Here is a 12,493-nt window from a genome sequence, read left to right as displayed (position 1 = left end):
GTGTAATCTACATCTTGACTCAAAAATTACAAAACAAACATAATACAATGTATAATAGTAAAAAATATATTAAAATGATAATGGTCATTCGCATTCAATTATATTATTGTATAACTGAATGATTAGTTAAGAAATAATGATTAATATTTTATTAATATAAAAATACTTATCGCTAAAAGTAATTAAAATTAAAAAAATTATGTATACGCTTTTGGATATTTAATAAAAAAGGAACAAGCTAAGGAAAATATTAAAGAAAAATAGCGCAAAAATAAAAAGAAAACACAAAATATATTAAATTATTATGACTATAAGTATGTTCTCATGTATAGTTGACATTTCAGTTATATAAAAAATTATTTTATTATTTGAATTTATTATTTTCATATATTGAATTATTTCATTGTAACAATATTGATGATTTACATCGCATGACAATTTGAATGAAATATTAACAAAAAAAACCCAAAAAAGTTAAGAAAAAATAATATGAATGACAATAAAACACTAGATACTAAACTATAAAATGAACAAATATAAATTTCTTTTAAAAAGTAGTATAGTACTTTATTAAATTATATACTACGGAATAGTATTTATTTTATAATTAAATATAGTAATTTAATTATGTAGTGTGTTAATCAATATTAACATAAATAGTTTAAAACCTAAATCAATGATATTTTCCTAAACTAGTACAGTTAGAAATATCCAACATTAATTACTAAGGGTAAATTAGTCATAAAATATTATCCTCAAAATAGAATTAAATTAAGGGGTATTTTGTATATACAATTATTGTTAATTTATCTTTATCCATATATGAATTACATCAACAAGTATGTATGGCAACAATTAAACATCAATAATGGAATCCAGAATATCAATAACTGTACTCATAATATTGAATTGAAAACTTATGATGCGGCAGTCAAATTAAATAACAGAGTAAACACGAGATTGAATTCATAATATATGCCCAAATTGATTCACCACATTAAAATTCAAAAATAGCAAACCAAATAAACCACGTATATAGATGAATAATCACGATAAACTCTCGCCGCATAACACAATTAATTCAATCGCACGAATTAATTCATAAAACCAAAACCCTAATTCTCCTTTTCCCAATTCTCAGAGAATCATCAATAGAGTGGCTCTGATACCACTTGTTAGAATAATTGAGTGAACAATTACTTAAAACACTCTATGATGATTAACCGAGAACAACGGAGAAGGAGCACAAACTGTAAAGCGGAAGCGTACCTTGATCCATATCGTTTAGAACGGCGAATAGAACGACTGAATTGCTTTGCAGCGGCTATGGATCTTCCAAACGATCAGAGACGTTCTTCGCGATAGTCTGCCGAGAGAATACAGAGATATCGAATGTTCTTCTGACGTCTGGGGACCATAACCCTAGCTTATATTTATATTAAATATAAACCCCTTTATTTTCTATTCGGTCCCTCATCAAATAGAAAATCACTTTATGGTATCTACACTTATTTCCATAACAAAATAAATACACTTTAGCCCGAACTTTAATCATTATTGGATCACTTTAATTGGGAAACTGAAATATAGCCATACACATTAAATTAGTCATGTGGAAGCCCAAATTTCTAACATAAAACACACTTTTTTTAATAAAAAACACCCGGTGTGGGCAGGGGGTTTAGGCAGACTCCAAGCCATGAATAGAATCAAAATATATCGTTCTAAAACATGATCCAAGCCCAAAAGTGACTAGGATCCAACGATACAAGAGCAAATAACTTAAAGTTGTTAGAGTTTAGTATACTGAAAGCATCTTTTGAATGCTTGTATATGTAATAACTCTTTTATCCATTTTTACCATTTAACGAGAAAGAATATTTTTTATAATGTGTTTTGCTTATGTTTTGCTTATGTATTTATGAGATGTTGAAATGTGTTTTCTATATAAATATATAGTTTAAGCAAAATGAGTCTAAGTCTTCTGCGAAGTAGACGAGTTGTGAGCGGTGTTCACAGTAGGTAACTTGTCGGTTCTTGCAGAAGGAAAACTGTTTCACAACCTAAACAGGCTTTGACTACCTATCGTGAAAGATTGCGACGTTAGTCCGGAAATTTCCTTACCTAAGGAAATGAACGACGACGGTGTGGTATAGCACTGAAGGGATCAAACAATGAGATAAGTCTTTCTTGTCTATTTACTAAAAGACGAGGTCTCGGTGATTGTCATTTCTTAATCATTGTTGACATAACATTGAGCATACGATATTAATTGAAAACTACTCTGACTTATCAAATGGTGAGGGTATTTCGTTGCCCACGAATCTTGATAGATTGGGTAATGATCATTAATGTCTAAGTGGTGCTATTTTGTTATTGCAATGAGTCGTGTGCTGGAAGAGACCAGTATGATAATATCCTCAAGAGGTGTTTAGAAAAAGGTTTTATTATTCAGAAAAATGGCTAGTTGGAATATATTCCATGAATAATAAATAATGTTTCTAACCTAGACCACTCTTGGAAAAAGAAATTAATAAATAAAAGTCAGATAGCAGACTTGATATTAATTAATGTATATTTAGATCTTAAACACGGGAAATGATTTAATTAAAGAGGAAGTCCTTGAATACTCATAATTTCGATTTGAACAGGCAGTCAATATTATATCTATAGTGGATGATAATAATATTTAAGTTTGGGCTCAGATTAAATTACTTTTAATTTAATAAGTGAAAGCCGAAAATGTGGCTCAATCCCAACTAAGATAACACATTTCCTTTTTTAGAATCTTTCTTTCTCCAATTAATACACCAAACCACTTTTTCTCACTCTTATTAAAATATTCATCTTTTTTTCTCTCTCTATTTTAATACTTACAACCACATTTTCTTTCTTCAATTAAACATTTCAACCAATAACTCCTAAAATCCCATGCCGACCAAGAAATGTGTCATCTTAGCTGGATGGAGGGATTATAATTTTTCAATCTGTGCGTTTTGAGAGAGAGAGAGAGAGAGCAAAATATCGACATATTAAAAAATTATGGTTCCATATTTTCGTCTTCAATTCTTCTCCAGATTTTGAGGATTTGACGAGCTTTTCCCACACAAAGATCAAATTCAAGTTAAAGGGAACATATCACCGTGGTAGAGTTTGAATTGAAGAAAGTGGCTGAATTCAACTCTTGAATTCCTATAGTATTTGTATTTAATTGCATATATTCAGTATGATGTGATTATATGCTTTTTTGAACATGATCCTAAGTTTACAATTTGAAAAAGCATGTTTAGATGTAAATCAATCAATCAAACTAAATAGATTCTTATTTATTCCGTTGCGAAAACCAACAGAAGTCCCACAAGTCGGATAATTCCATGCTATCAAAATAAAACTAGAACTATAATGATCAAGTGGAGAAACTAAGAACAAAATAGACTAACATACTAACAAAATTAGTCGACATCTCCACATCGGAAGCGAAAGTTAGGATATCACAGCTGGTCCATCCTAACAAGTGCCTTTAGGTACCGAGGCGCAGAGTAAAACACACTTCTCAAAGCATTCTCTCTCTCAAATCTCGTCTATCGCCTTGACTAGTATACAAAACATATGACCAAAATACGATGTTGGTCCAGAACTGACCGTGTTACAGTTTTCAACCTCTCGAAAGGTGATTTCTAGTATATAAAACTATAATAGGTGATGTGGCAGCGTTCCATTGCGCGGTGATGCCCAATCGCCCTGTGCGCCATTGGGCGTGTTTTTATTTCGTTAATGTTTTTTTTAAATTCATAAAAAATAGAAAATAATTTGAAAAATAAAAAAAATATTTTCAGATTTCCCAAAATATAGCCGTTTTTTGACCTTTTTAATTTCTTTTTAATTTTTTTTACATCAAATAGTAGTGATATCAGTCAATCTTTCTCATCAAATGTCAATTTTTACTTGAGATAGATAGATTTATGTTTATGGTTTCCCAAATTTATAGCACATATATATAAGTTTGTTCTTGTGTCTTCAATTAGAAAGCAACAAGATTCATCAATTATGTAATTTTTAATTTTTTAGTAATTTCTAATAGTATTTCGGGTATTTTGAATGCATTTCAATATTGTGGAAATGTTTTTAGTAATTGAAGTACTCCCTCCATCCCACTTTAGGGGTCCCAGTTGAGTTCGGGACGGATTTTAAGAAATGCAAAGGAAAGTTGGTGAAAAAAGATAGTGGAATGTGTGTCCTACTTTTTTATATTAGTTTTATAATAAAATGTGAGAGGAAAAATGTTAGTGGAATGTTGGGCCTAACACCATTCATTTATGGAATATTCCAACCGAGACTTCTAAAGTGGGACACCCAAAAATGTAAACCGAGACTCCTAAAGTAGGACGGATGAAGAATTTAAATTGAATAATAGAATGTGGGACCCTAAAATAATGTAAGAGCATGATCTTGGGGAAGAACATGAAAGTGTGGACGTTGTGCTCTTGCGGAAGAGCATAAAATTAAAAATGAATAAATGTGGATCCGGATCCATATATACATGCTCTTTAACAAGAGCATGGGTAGGGATGTTCTATACTACTGTTCATTAAGCGAATTTAAGAGATTGAAACGGAAAATTGGTGAAATGTATTAATAAAAAGATAGTATTAATATCATTAAAAAAAATTCAAAATGGGGCAAAACTAGGTTCGGAAATGTAGCCCTATTGCTAATTCTAGTTGAGCAACACACTTCCTTCAAAAAGATAAACTCTCTCTCCTCTCATGAACTAAAGCTAAGCATCAAAGAAGAAAATGGAGATAACAGAGACGTGGCTTCGGAAGCATCGTCCGATGTACCTGCGAGCAACTCAACATCCTTTCATCCTCTCAATCCGCGACGCCTCCCTTCCTTTGTCTTCCTTCAAGCGTTGGCTGGTAATTCAATTGGATATTTATTTAATTACGAATTCATTTGATCTAATTTGTCTTAAATAAAATACTAGGAGTAAGAGTTATTGAAATTGATCTGTTTGCTGAAATCTTGAATTCAAATAGAAGATGAGGTTGATTGAATGCAGGGTCAGGATTACATATTTGTGAGAGCATTCGTCCCGTTTATTGCTAGTTTATTAGTGAAAGCTTGGAAAGAAGGTGATGATGAGGCAAATGTAGACATAATCTTGAGTGGCATAGCTACTTTGAATGATGAGGTTTCATGGTTCAAAAGGGAAGCTTCAAAGTGGGGGGTTTCCCTCGACAGTATCGTCCCTCAACAGGCTAACCTCGTCTACTGCAGGTACTGCATCATATCGCATATAATTGTAATAGAGTCATTTCTTTTTCTGCACTCCTTTTGGAAAAATGATAGTAATAAATAGGTAAAGTGGAGAGACATAATAATTTTATCTCTTACTTTACTCTTTCTTTAATTTAATTATTTAAAATCATTTGGTTAAAATGATTTGTGGTTGCAGTTTCCTGGAAAGCTTGATGAGTGCACAGGTGGATTATACACAGGCCGTAACAGCATTTTGGGCTATTGAGGCTGTTTACCAAGAGAGCTTTGCACACTGCTTGGAAGATGGGTGCAAAACTCGTGATGAGCTCAAAGAGACCTGTGAGAGGTGGGGCAACGACGGCTTTGGTCAGTACTGCCGCGCCCTCCAAGGCATAGCCAACCGTCAGCTGGAGAAGGCGTCTGACCAAGTAGTAGAGAAAGCTGAGGCTCTCTTCGTAAGGGTGCTAGAGCTTGAAGTTGAATTCTGGAACATGAGTGTTTTAGGATCATAAAAGGTGAAGCTTGTATCTTAATTTGCACAAATAAATGCTAATTGTTTTGAGTTTACTAACAGTGTCCATGATATAGCAACACTCTGGTGTTTGTGTTTTTCACCATATACCCCTCATGACACTCTTTATCCCATCTTCTTTCAATACATACTCGAACAGAGACGGACCTATGTTGCTGTGTGGGGGATCCTTGGAACCCCCAGCTATTTTCGATACAGCTACATATATTATGTTCATACTACAGTTAACAATCCATCACGTAGCGCAGATGGTTTGCAAATTGAATTTCATACTGGGAATCTAAGTTCAAATCCCACCACAGCAGTATGCGTCTGCCACTGCATTCGCCCTCTTCGCCTCCACATTGTTCAAAATTCAGCCACCAGTTCATCCTAGTAAGGAATCAGCCTTGTGAAATCATATAGAGTTCCCCCAACGCCCTTTTCTCACATAACCATCCCTCCAAAAGAGCCTTCTGCTTCCAAATTGTATGTCAAACCATTTCTAGTAGCAACATGAGCCAAATTCAATCTATTTTCAATATTCAATTGCAGGCACATATTTCCCAGCATAACTCTGAGGGTTTATGTAAGCTGGCCTACGTTTGAACGTTGTGTCCAAATCGAACAACTTCTTGATTGCTACAAAGAGATGTTCAGCCTCATCGAATTGGTTTCGAGGAATTTCTTGAGTTGAAGCAGCATTGTGATAGAGTTTATCTATTGGTAGAGCACAAATAGAGATTAATTGGCGTGAAGAAGCAGCATTGTGATAGAGTTTATCTATTGGTAGAGCACAAATAGAGATGAATTGGCGTGAACAGAGAGAGATTGGGAGAGAAATCTGTTTTCTCTAAAAGGGAGAAACTGTGATTGAGAGAAGATAAATACTCCCTCCGTTCCATAGTAATGGAGGCGTTTCTTTTCAGCACGAAGATTAAGAAAAATTGTGTTAAGTGAGTTAAGTAAAGAGAGAATAAAGTGGAAAATGAAAAAGGTAGAGAGATGAATAGAGATCAAAGTAAGAGAGAGTAAAGTATGTGTGGAAAAATGTGTTGACTTTTATTAAAAATGAAATGACTCAATTACTATGAAAAATACCAAAATGGCAAAATGAGTCTATATGTGGTACAAAAAGACCCCCTATAAACTAGGAAAGCAAATTAAATCCTAACACTATGGAAAGTAAATCAAATCATAATAACTAAATAATAAAACATAAATAAGCTTAATAATTATACGCAGAGATTATTAGCTACCTTCCGGAATAAAGTAAAAGCCTAGATCCCTATCAACTCTCCCACCGTTTAAAACTACCTTGCCCTCAAGGTGGAAGTCAGAGATTGAACCTTATAGTCTTCTCTTCAAATTTCTTTTATTTTTATAAATTCTGGTATTTCATTTTGCAATTACTTTAAAACTACGAAAATCATTTGAATAAAAAATATACGATTAGAATTATTAAATTTTTATCCGAATTAAATTTATACTGCAGAAATTGAGTTTCAAAATTATGCAAAATTGAAAATACCTCTTCTACCGCTAGGCTACAAGTTGATTTTCGTATAAGCAGAAATGTAGACGCATTAATTGATATTATAATATAATGTCATTTTTAAGTTATCCCACGATCAAAAATGCATGATAGAAAAAGGGATATAAGCCGAGTTATAAATACGATAACCTTAGTTTAAAATTAACAAAAAAATATTTTTTATTTTCTATTAAAAAAATCTATTTCTGTAAAAGTATTTAATTTTGAGTGTGGTGTGATACTTTATACTATTATTTATATCAAAATTTTCTATTTTAAATAAAAAAATTTGAAACTAGCTCCAATTCACCTAGCCATACAAGTAGCGTGTGCTAATATTACACTTGCGCTCTGATTGCTGATGCAACCATTGAGCCGTGGGTGAGGCTTGTGCCCCCGGCTCAAATGCTTGCAACAGCAGCCATCACTCCGCATATAGGGGCTGCTAATGTGCACTCTCTTACTCATAATGCAAAAGCATTTAATTGTTGCTTTGTTGGATGTGTACATTAAACGTAATTTATGGAAACTTTTGTAAAATTAGATTTAGTTTACTAAAATAGATTTACTGCACTTCGAAATAACAACACTTGATTTTGGTAGAAATTGCTACAGTTGCGATGCTTTTCATAGATAGAATAGCATGTGCAAGGCCAACTTTAGAGAAATAACTGGCACATTTTTTCCAACTTGAGAGAAATGTTACTCCTCTAAGTCATAGGCCTCCTACTCAGACGTCAAACTTGGCACTAGTAAAGTTCTCCAGAAATCTTCAAGAAAATAAGGGAATATAACAAAAACCGAGCCTGGCGTTCATCGGTTTGATGTTCCTTGCAGTTAACGAGTCCATACAAATGAAGATATTGAGTTAAAAATCAGCGAATACCAGTCTACAATGTGCATTCTGCAGCACAATATGCAATTTAATCTCTCCAGCGATTGCCACAGTTGGGGTTGCAGCAAACGAAGAATAACGTCATTCCTTCTTCTCCTCTGGCAGTTGCCTGCACCACAAAAGTGGAATATTGATTGGAGGAATGACTATCAAACCAATTGACATACCTCGAATTAGATGCAACCTAAACTCAACATATTTAAACGTCACAAGCAGGCTTAACTGTTGAGAATGGATGCTAAGAGCTTTAATGAAAATACTACTGTAGAATAAATAACATAATACTTTATGTAATTTGGAATTTGGATAGAGCTTTGTGGATTTTAAACCAGGAAGGACCAATTGGCAAAATATCCTCATAAATAACAATAAATGTCATAACACAGTCAAGAAAGCATGAGACATGCCTGATCTATGAGCAAAGAACTTCAGCAGAATGATAAACAAGGCGTAAACTCTCAAATGCACGAAAGAAACAAAATTGCTATTCTTTCATCTCTTTTCCTAAAGGTAAACACTCAATTGCGTCCAATTGACAAAAACATAAATAAAAGGTAAAAACAGCTCATCTGACACACTAGGAGAAACAGCTGTTCAGCACTATCGAAATGAAGCAAATATTTACTTGAACATCTCAAACTACGAATGATACCTGGAAGAAAACAGCTTCTCCATGACCACAGTTAGCGCAACGAACTGATTTTGTTCGTGGAAGTGTTGGATCTGCAGCAACATCTTGCAGGACTTGGGTGCGCTCTCCAACAGAATGATGTATCTCATTTCTATACACACAATTGTTATCAGCAACCTCCTACAGAAATCCGGAGTTCATCATCAGGACATCATCAACATTCAATAACTTCATCAAAAAAATTGATATAAGCAACACCACAACATTACATAAATTGGTAAACCAAAAGTTAAAGATAAATAGCAACAACATCCTTCAAAACCAAATAAACAATTCATTACATTAGTGAGAGATTTCAAACAAGAGTAGCAAAAACCACATTTGAGACTGTCTTTGAGAACAGAACAGGGGACATTGCAAAACCCACCCTCTATCCTCTAAACTGAATGTGTCGAGAAGCATAACAACCCATGAAGAAGGCATACATGTTCCCTTCTTGTACCCAAAGGAACGAATCATCCATTAAAACAACTAACATTTTGCAAAGGTTTACTCTCAAGGTCTATACCTGAAGAATTACACACTCATCTGCACACAAACATAATTCATTCCGCATAAACAGAACCGTTCGACGAAGTAAATCCTTCTCCAATACAAACTCAGGTAATTAGTCAAAATATTCCATAGATTATCAACATTGACCAAAACTCATAAAACCCTAATCACGCTACATTAAAACCCTAATCATCCTATTGAAAGTTCCCGAAGCACAAAATAAACCGCATTAGCGAAAAAAAAATCGGAAAATGGCGGAAGAAATCACACCTGGTGATCACAATTTCGGCAAGCATAAAGTAGAATCTTCTGCTCTTTGTCTTCCTTCGGGTACAATATGTTGTTACTGCATAAACAGCAATAAAACACACTAGATTAGTCACTTGAAACTAAAACACCGAAACTGAAATAAAAACAAAAATCACTTGAAATTCATTCCCCAGAAAGAAGAAGAAAAAATGCAACCGCAAGAAGCAAAGATATCAAAAATGCGAACCATTCACGGCAAAATTTCATGGTACTCATGGTTAAAGTTGGGAAATTATTGAAATTTTCTCGTTTTCGATTGCGTTTGTGCTTGTGCTTGAAGCTGGAATCTCTGCTGCTTCTGCTTAGGCTTCTGAGAAAATAGGGAGTGAGATCTGGACCGGTTTATGGGCCTATTTAGCATCTATTACAAAAAGTCCGTCTGTCATTATTCGTAACAAATTAACCCAACTCGAATTTTAAGAAATACATATGCTATAATAATTTTTTCTTAAAAAAATAAGTAAATTATACTCCTTCCGTCACAATTTAATTGTCACTCTTAGAGTGGACACGAATTATAAAAAACGTAAAGAAAAGCTAATTAAAAAAATTAGTGGAATGTGAGATTCACTTTTTTATAATAAAATGTGAATGAAGTGAGTTAGTGAAAACCTACTTACCATTTACGGTAAAAATGAAGTGTGACAGTTAAATTGGGAGGGATCGAAATGGAAAAGAGTGACAATTAAGTTGGGTCGGAAGAAGTAACCCCTCCGTCCCACCACTAAGTAATGGATTTCTTTTGGGCACGAAATTTAAGAAAATGACATACTATATTGAGTTAAAGTGGGGAGAATAAAGTATGAGAGAGGAAAAAGTAAGAGAGGTGAAGAGAGAATAAAGTAAGGAGAAGGAAATAAAGTAAGAGAGAAAGAATAAAATAAGAGAGAGTTAAAGATTTGTCTTTTGTTGAAAAAGGAAATTGATCACTTGTGGTGGGACAACAAAAAATGAAAAGTTGATAACTTGTAATAGGACGGAGGGAGTATATTAAATAGATTTGTAGTCATAATTTTATATACTACCTTCATCCAATAAATATGCGCGTTTAAAATGATATGGAAATAAATGCACAATTGATAAAATAAGAAAGTGAAGAAAAAAGGATAACTAAAGTAGTGTTAATAAATAATGAGATCACATTATTATTAGTGTTTAATGAGTTATAATAGTGGGTCATATTTTTATAAGTTGTAAATAAATTAATGTATATGAGTAATGAGTTGGGGACAACTTTCAAAAAATGGAAATACTCATATTGTTATGCGACGGACGAAAATGGAAATTACACATATTTTTATAAGATGGTTGGATTACTAGTTTTATGCTCCGTCCGTTCAGCGGTGTAGAGTCATTCTTTTCAGCACGAAGATTAAGAAAGAGATATTAAATATATTAAGTGAATAGATAATAAAGTAGGAAATAGAGAAAAGTAGAAAGAATAAAGTAAGTTGGAATAAAGTAAGAGAGGGAAAATGTGTTAATTTTTTGCTAAATAGGAAAATGACTCTACTATGATGGAATGTCCAAAATGGAAAAATGACTCAACTATAGGGGTGATAAGTATTGACAGACGAATTAAAAATGAAACTAATAACAAGTAATGACCGAATAAGTGATTATTAAGGAGTACTCCTCCGTCCCACGTTATTTTACAACACATGAATTAAAAAAGTTATGTTTAGTGGATTAAAAAGAATAATAGTAATCCATAAAAGAGAGAATAAAGTAGGAGATATAAGATAAAATAAAATAGAAAAGAGAATAAAATAAATGAGATTATATTATTTTAGACATGAAAGAAAATGACTCAAGTGACTTGGGACAGTTGAAATTGAAATATGCACGGCACAATAATTTGGGATGAATGGTATATTTTATAAAATCACAAATATTTATATTCGATATTAAAAAAAAATGATTGAAAACAAATATAAATGTCTTGTAATGATTTTTTTATGAAATCAATTTTACTCCAAACTTGTAGAAAATTTATCATAACACTTGTTCGTGCGTTTTGGGATGGCTGTGGGTTTCATGATATAAAACACACTCACTCCGTCCCCAAAGAGTATGAACATTGATTTGGCACGAGATTTAATGAATAATTAAAAAAGTAAGAGAGAGAAAAAAAGAAAAAAAGTTTTTAAAGTATTGTTAATTGAGAATGGATCTCACCTCATTAGAGGAACGAAGTTTTCAAAATTAGAAAGTTCATACTTTTGTGAGATGAACTAAAAAGGAAATAGTCCATATTTTTCACAGACGAATGAAACACATACAAATAGAACAGTGCCAGAAACAATAAGTAAGAACGTCTGCTATTTCACAAAATGGAAGGAAATGAGATAGAAGAACATGAGACCTCCAGTTTCACTTTTGTCAAGTTTGTTTACGGGAAAATAAAGTTGGCTAGGAAAATGCTACGGACTCAATTCTCACATCGGTTGTGACAACAGCTGGTGTAGTGTATATAGACTAAATGAGCTCTTTCTCCTAACATGCTAGTCTTTTGGGCTGAGTTCTCTTGTTTAGTCTGTAACAATTAGTGTTTTCATTGAGAGCCCAAAGGGCTCGGAGTGGTGACCGGGCAACGAACTCGCCATGACCAACGAGTACGCTTGGGACCGACTCGGAGTGATGACCCACGTAGACGTGGTTGTGCAAAGAATCTGCCGTGACCACTTGAGATCACCTATGTCATTTCCTACTCCATCTCCTACTACACACACAAACATGATAAGTGATGGTGGGGTCCATCACTCATGATTGTGTGTATGTAGTAGGAGATGGAGT

General features: G+C 33.4%; 2 protein-coding genes across 2 annotated transcripts; one reads left to right on the top strand and one right to left on the bottom strand.

Annotated features, from left to right (window-relative positions):
* The first annotated feature begins 4,681 nt into the window (after positions 1–4,681).
* LOC125201681 (heme oxygenase-like, multi-helical) lies at positions 4,682–5,829 on the top strand. Its single transcript, XM_048099896.2, has 3 exons — positions 4,682–4,919; positions 5,063–5,280; positions 5,459–5,829. Exons 1-3 carry the CDS (start codon positions 4,797–4,799, stop codon positions 5,772–5,774), a joined length of 657 nt encoding a protein of 218 aa, XP_047955853.1. The 5' UTR covers positions 4,682–4,796; the 3' UTR covers positions 5,775–5,829.
* Positions 5,830–8,078: 2,249 nt separating this feature from the next.
* LOC125201890 (DNA-directed RNA polymerases II, IV and V subunit 9A) lies at positions 8,079–10,037 on the bottom strand. Its single transcript, XM_048100181.2, has 4 exons — positions 9,885–10,037; positions 9,659–9,734; positions 8,855–9,013; positions 8,079–8,311 (listed from the first exon to the last, which is right to left on the bottom strand). Exons 1-4 carry the CDS (start codon positions 9,911–9,913, stop codon positions 8,231–8,233), a joined length of 345 nt encoding a protein of 114 aa, XP_047956138.1. The 5' UTR covers positions 9,914–10,037; the 3' UTR covers positions 8,079–8,230.
* Between the last annotated feature and the right edge of the window lie 2,456 nt (positions 10,038–12,493).

Source organism: Salvia hispanica, chromosome 2 (assembly GCF_029641045.1).
Source record: "Salvia hispanica isolate PSC_SH4W2 chromosome 2, Shi_PSC_v1, whole genome shotgun sequence".
Lineage (NCBI taxonomy): Eukaryota > Viridiplantae > Streptophyta > Magnoliopsida > Lamiales > Lamiaceae > Salvia > Salvia hispanica.
Note: the sequence above shows the minus strand (reverse complement) of the source record. Positions and strands in the feature narration are given on the sequence as shown.

What these genes read in the sequence shown, in the direction of transcription:
- LOC125201890 (XM_048100181.2), bottom strand. Translation starts at nt 9,913, where the DNA reads ATGAGTACCATGAAATTTTGCCGTGAATG. An exon ending in ATGAAATTTTGCCGTGAATG is followed by an intron (nt 9,735 to 9,884) that starts GTTCGCATTTTT and finishes CTGTTTATGCAG; the next exon opens with TAACAACATATTGTACCCGA. An exon ending in GCCGAAATTGTGATCACCAG is followed by an intron (nt 9,014 to 9,658) that starts GTGTGATTTCTT and finishes GGATTTCTGTAG; the next exon opens with GAGGTTGCTGATAACAATTG.
- LOC125201681 (XM_048099896.2), top strand. Translation starts at nt 4,797, where the DNA reads ATGGAGATAACAGAGACGTGGCTTCGGAAGCATCGTCCGATGTACCTG. An exon ending in CTTCCTTCAAGCGTTGGCTG is followed by an intron (nt 4,920 to 5,062) that starts GTAATTCAATTG and finishes GATTGAATGCAG; the next exon opens with GGTCAGGATTACATATTTGT. An exon ending in GCTAACCTCGTCTACTGCAG is followed by an intron (nt 5,281 to 5,458) that starts GTACTGCATCAT and finishes TTGTGGTTGCAG; the next exon opens with TTTCCTGGAAAGCTTGATGA.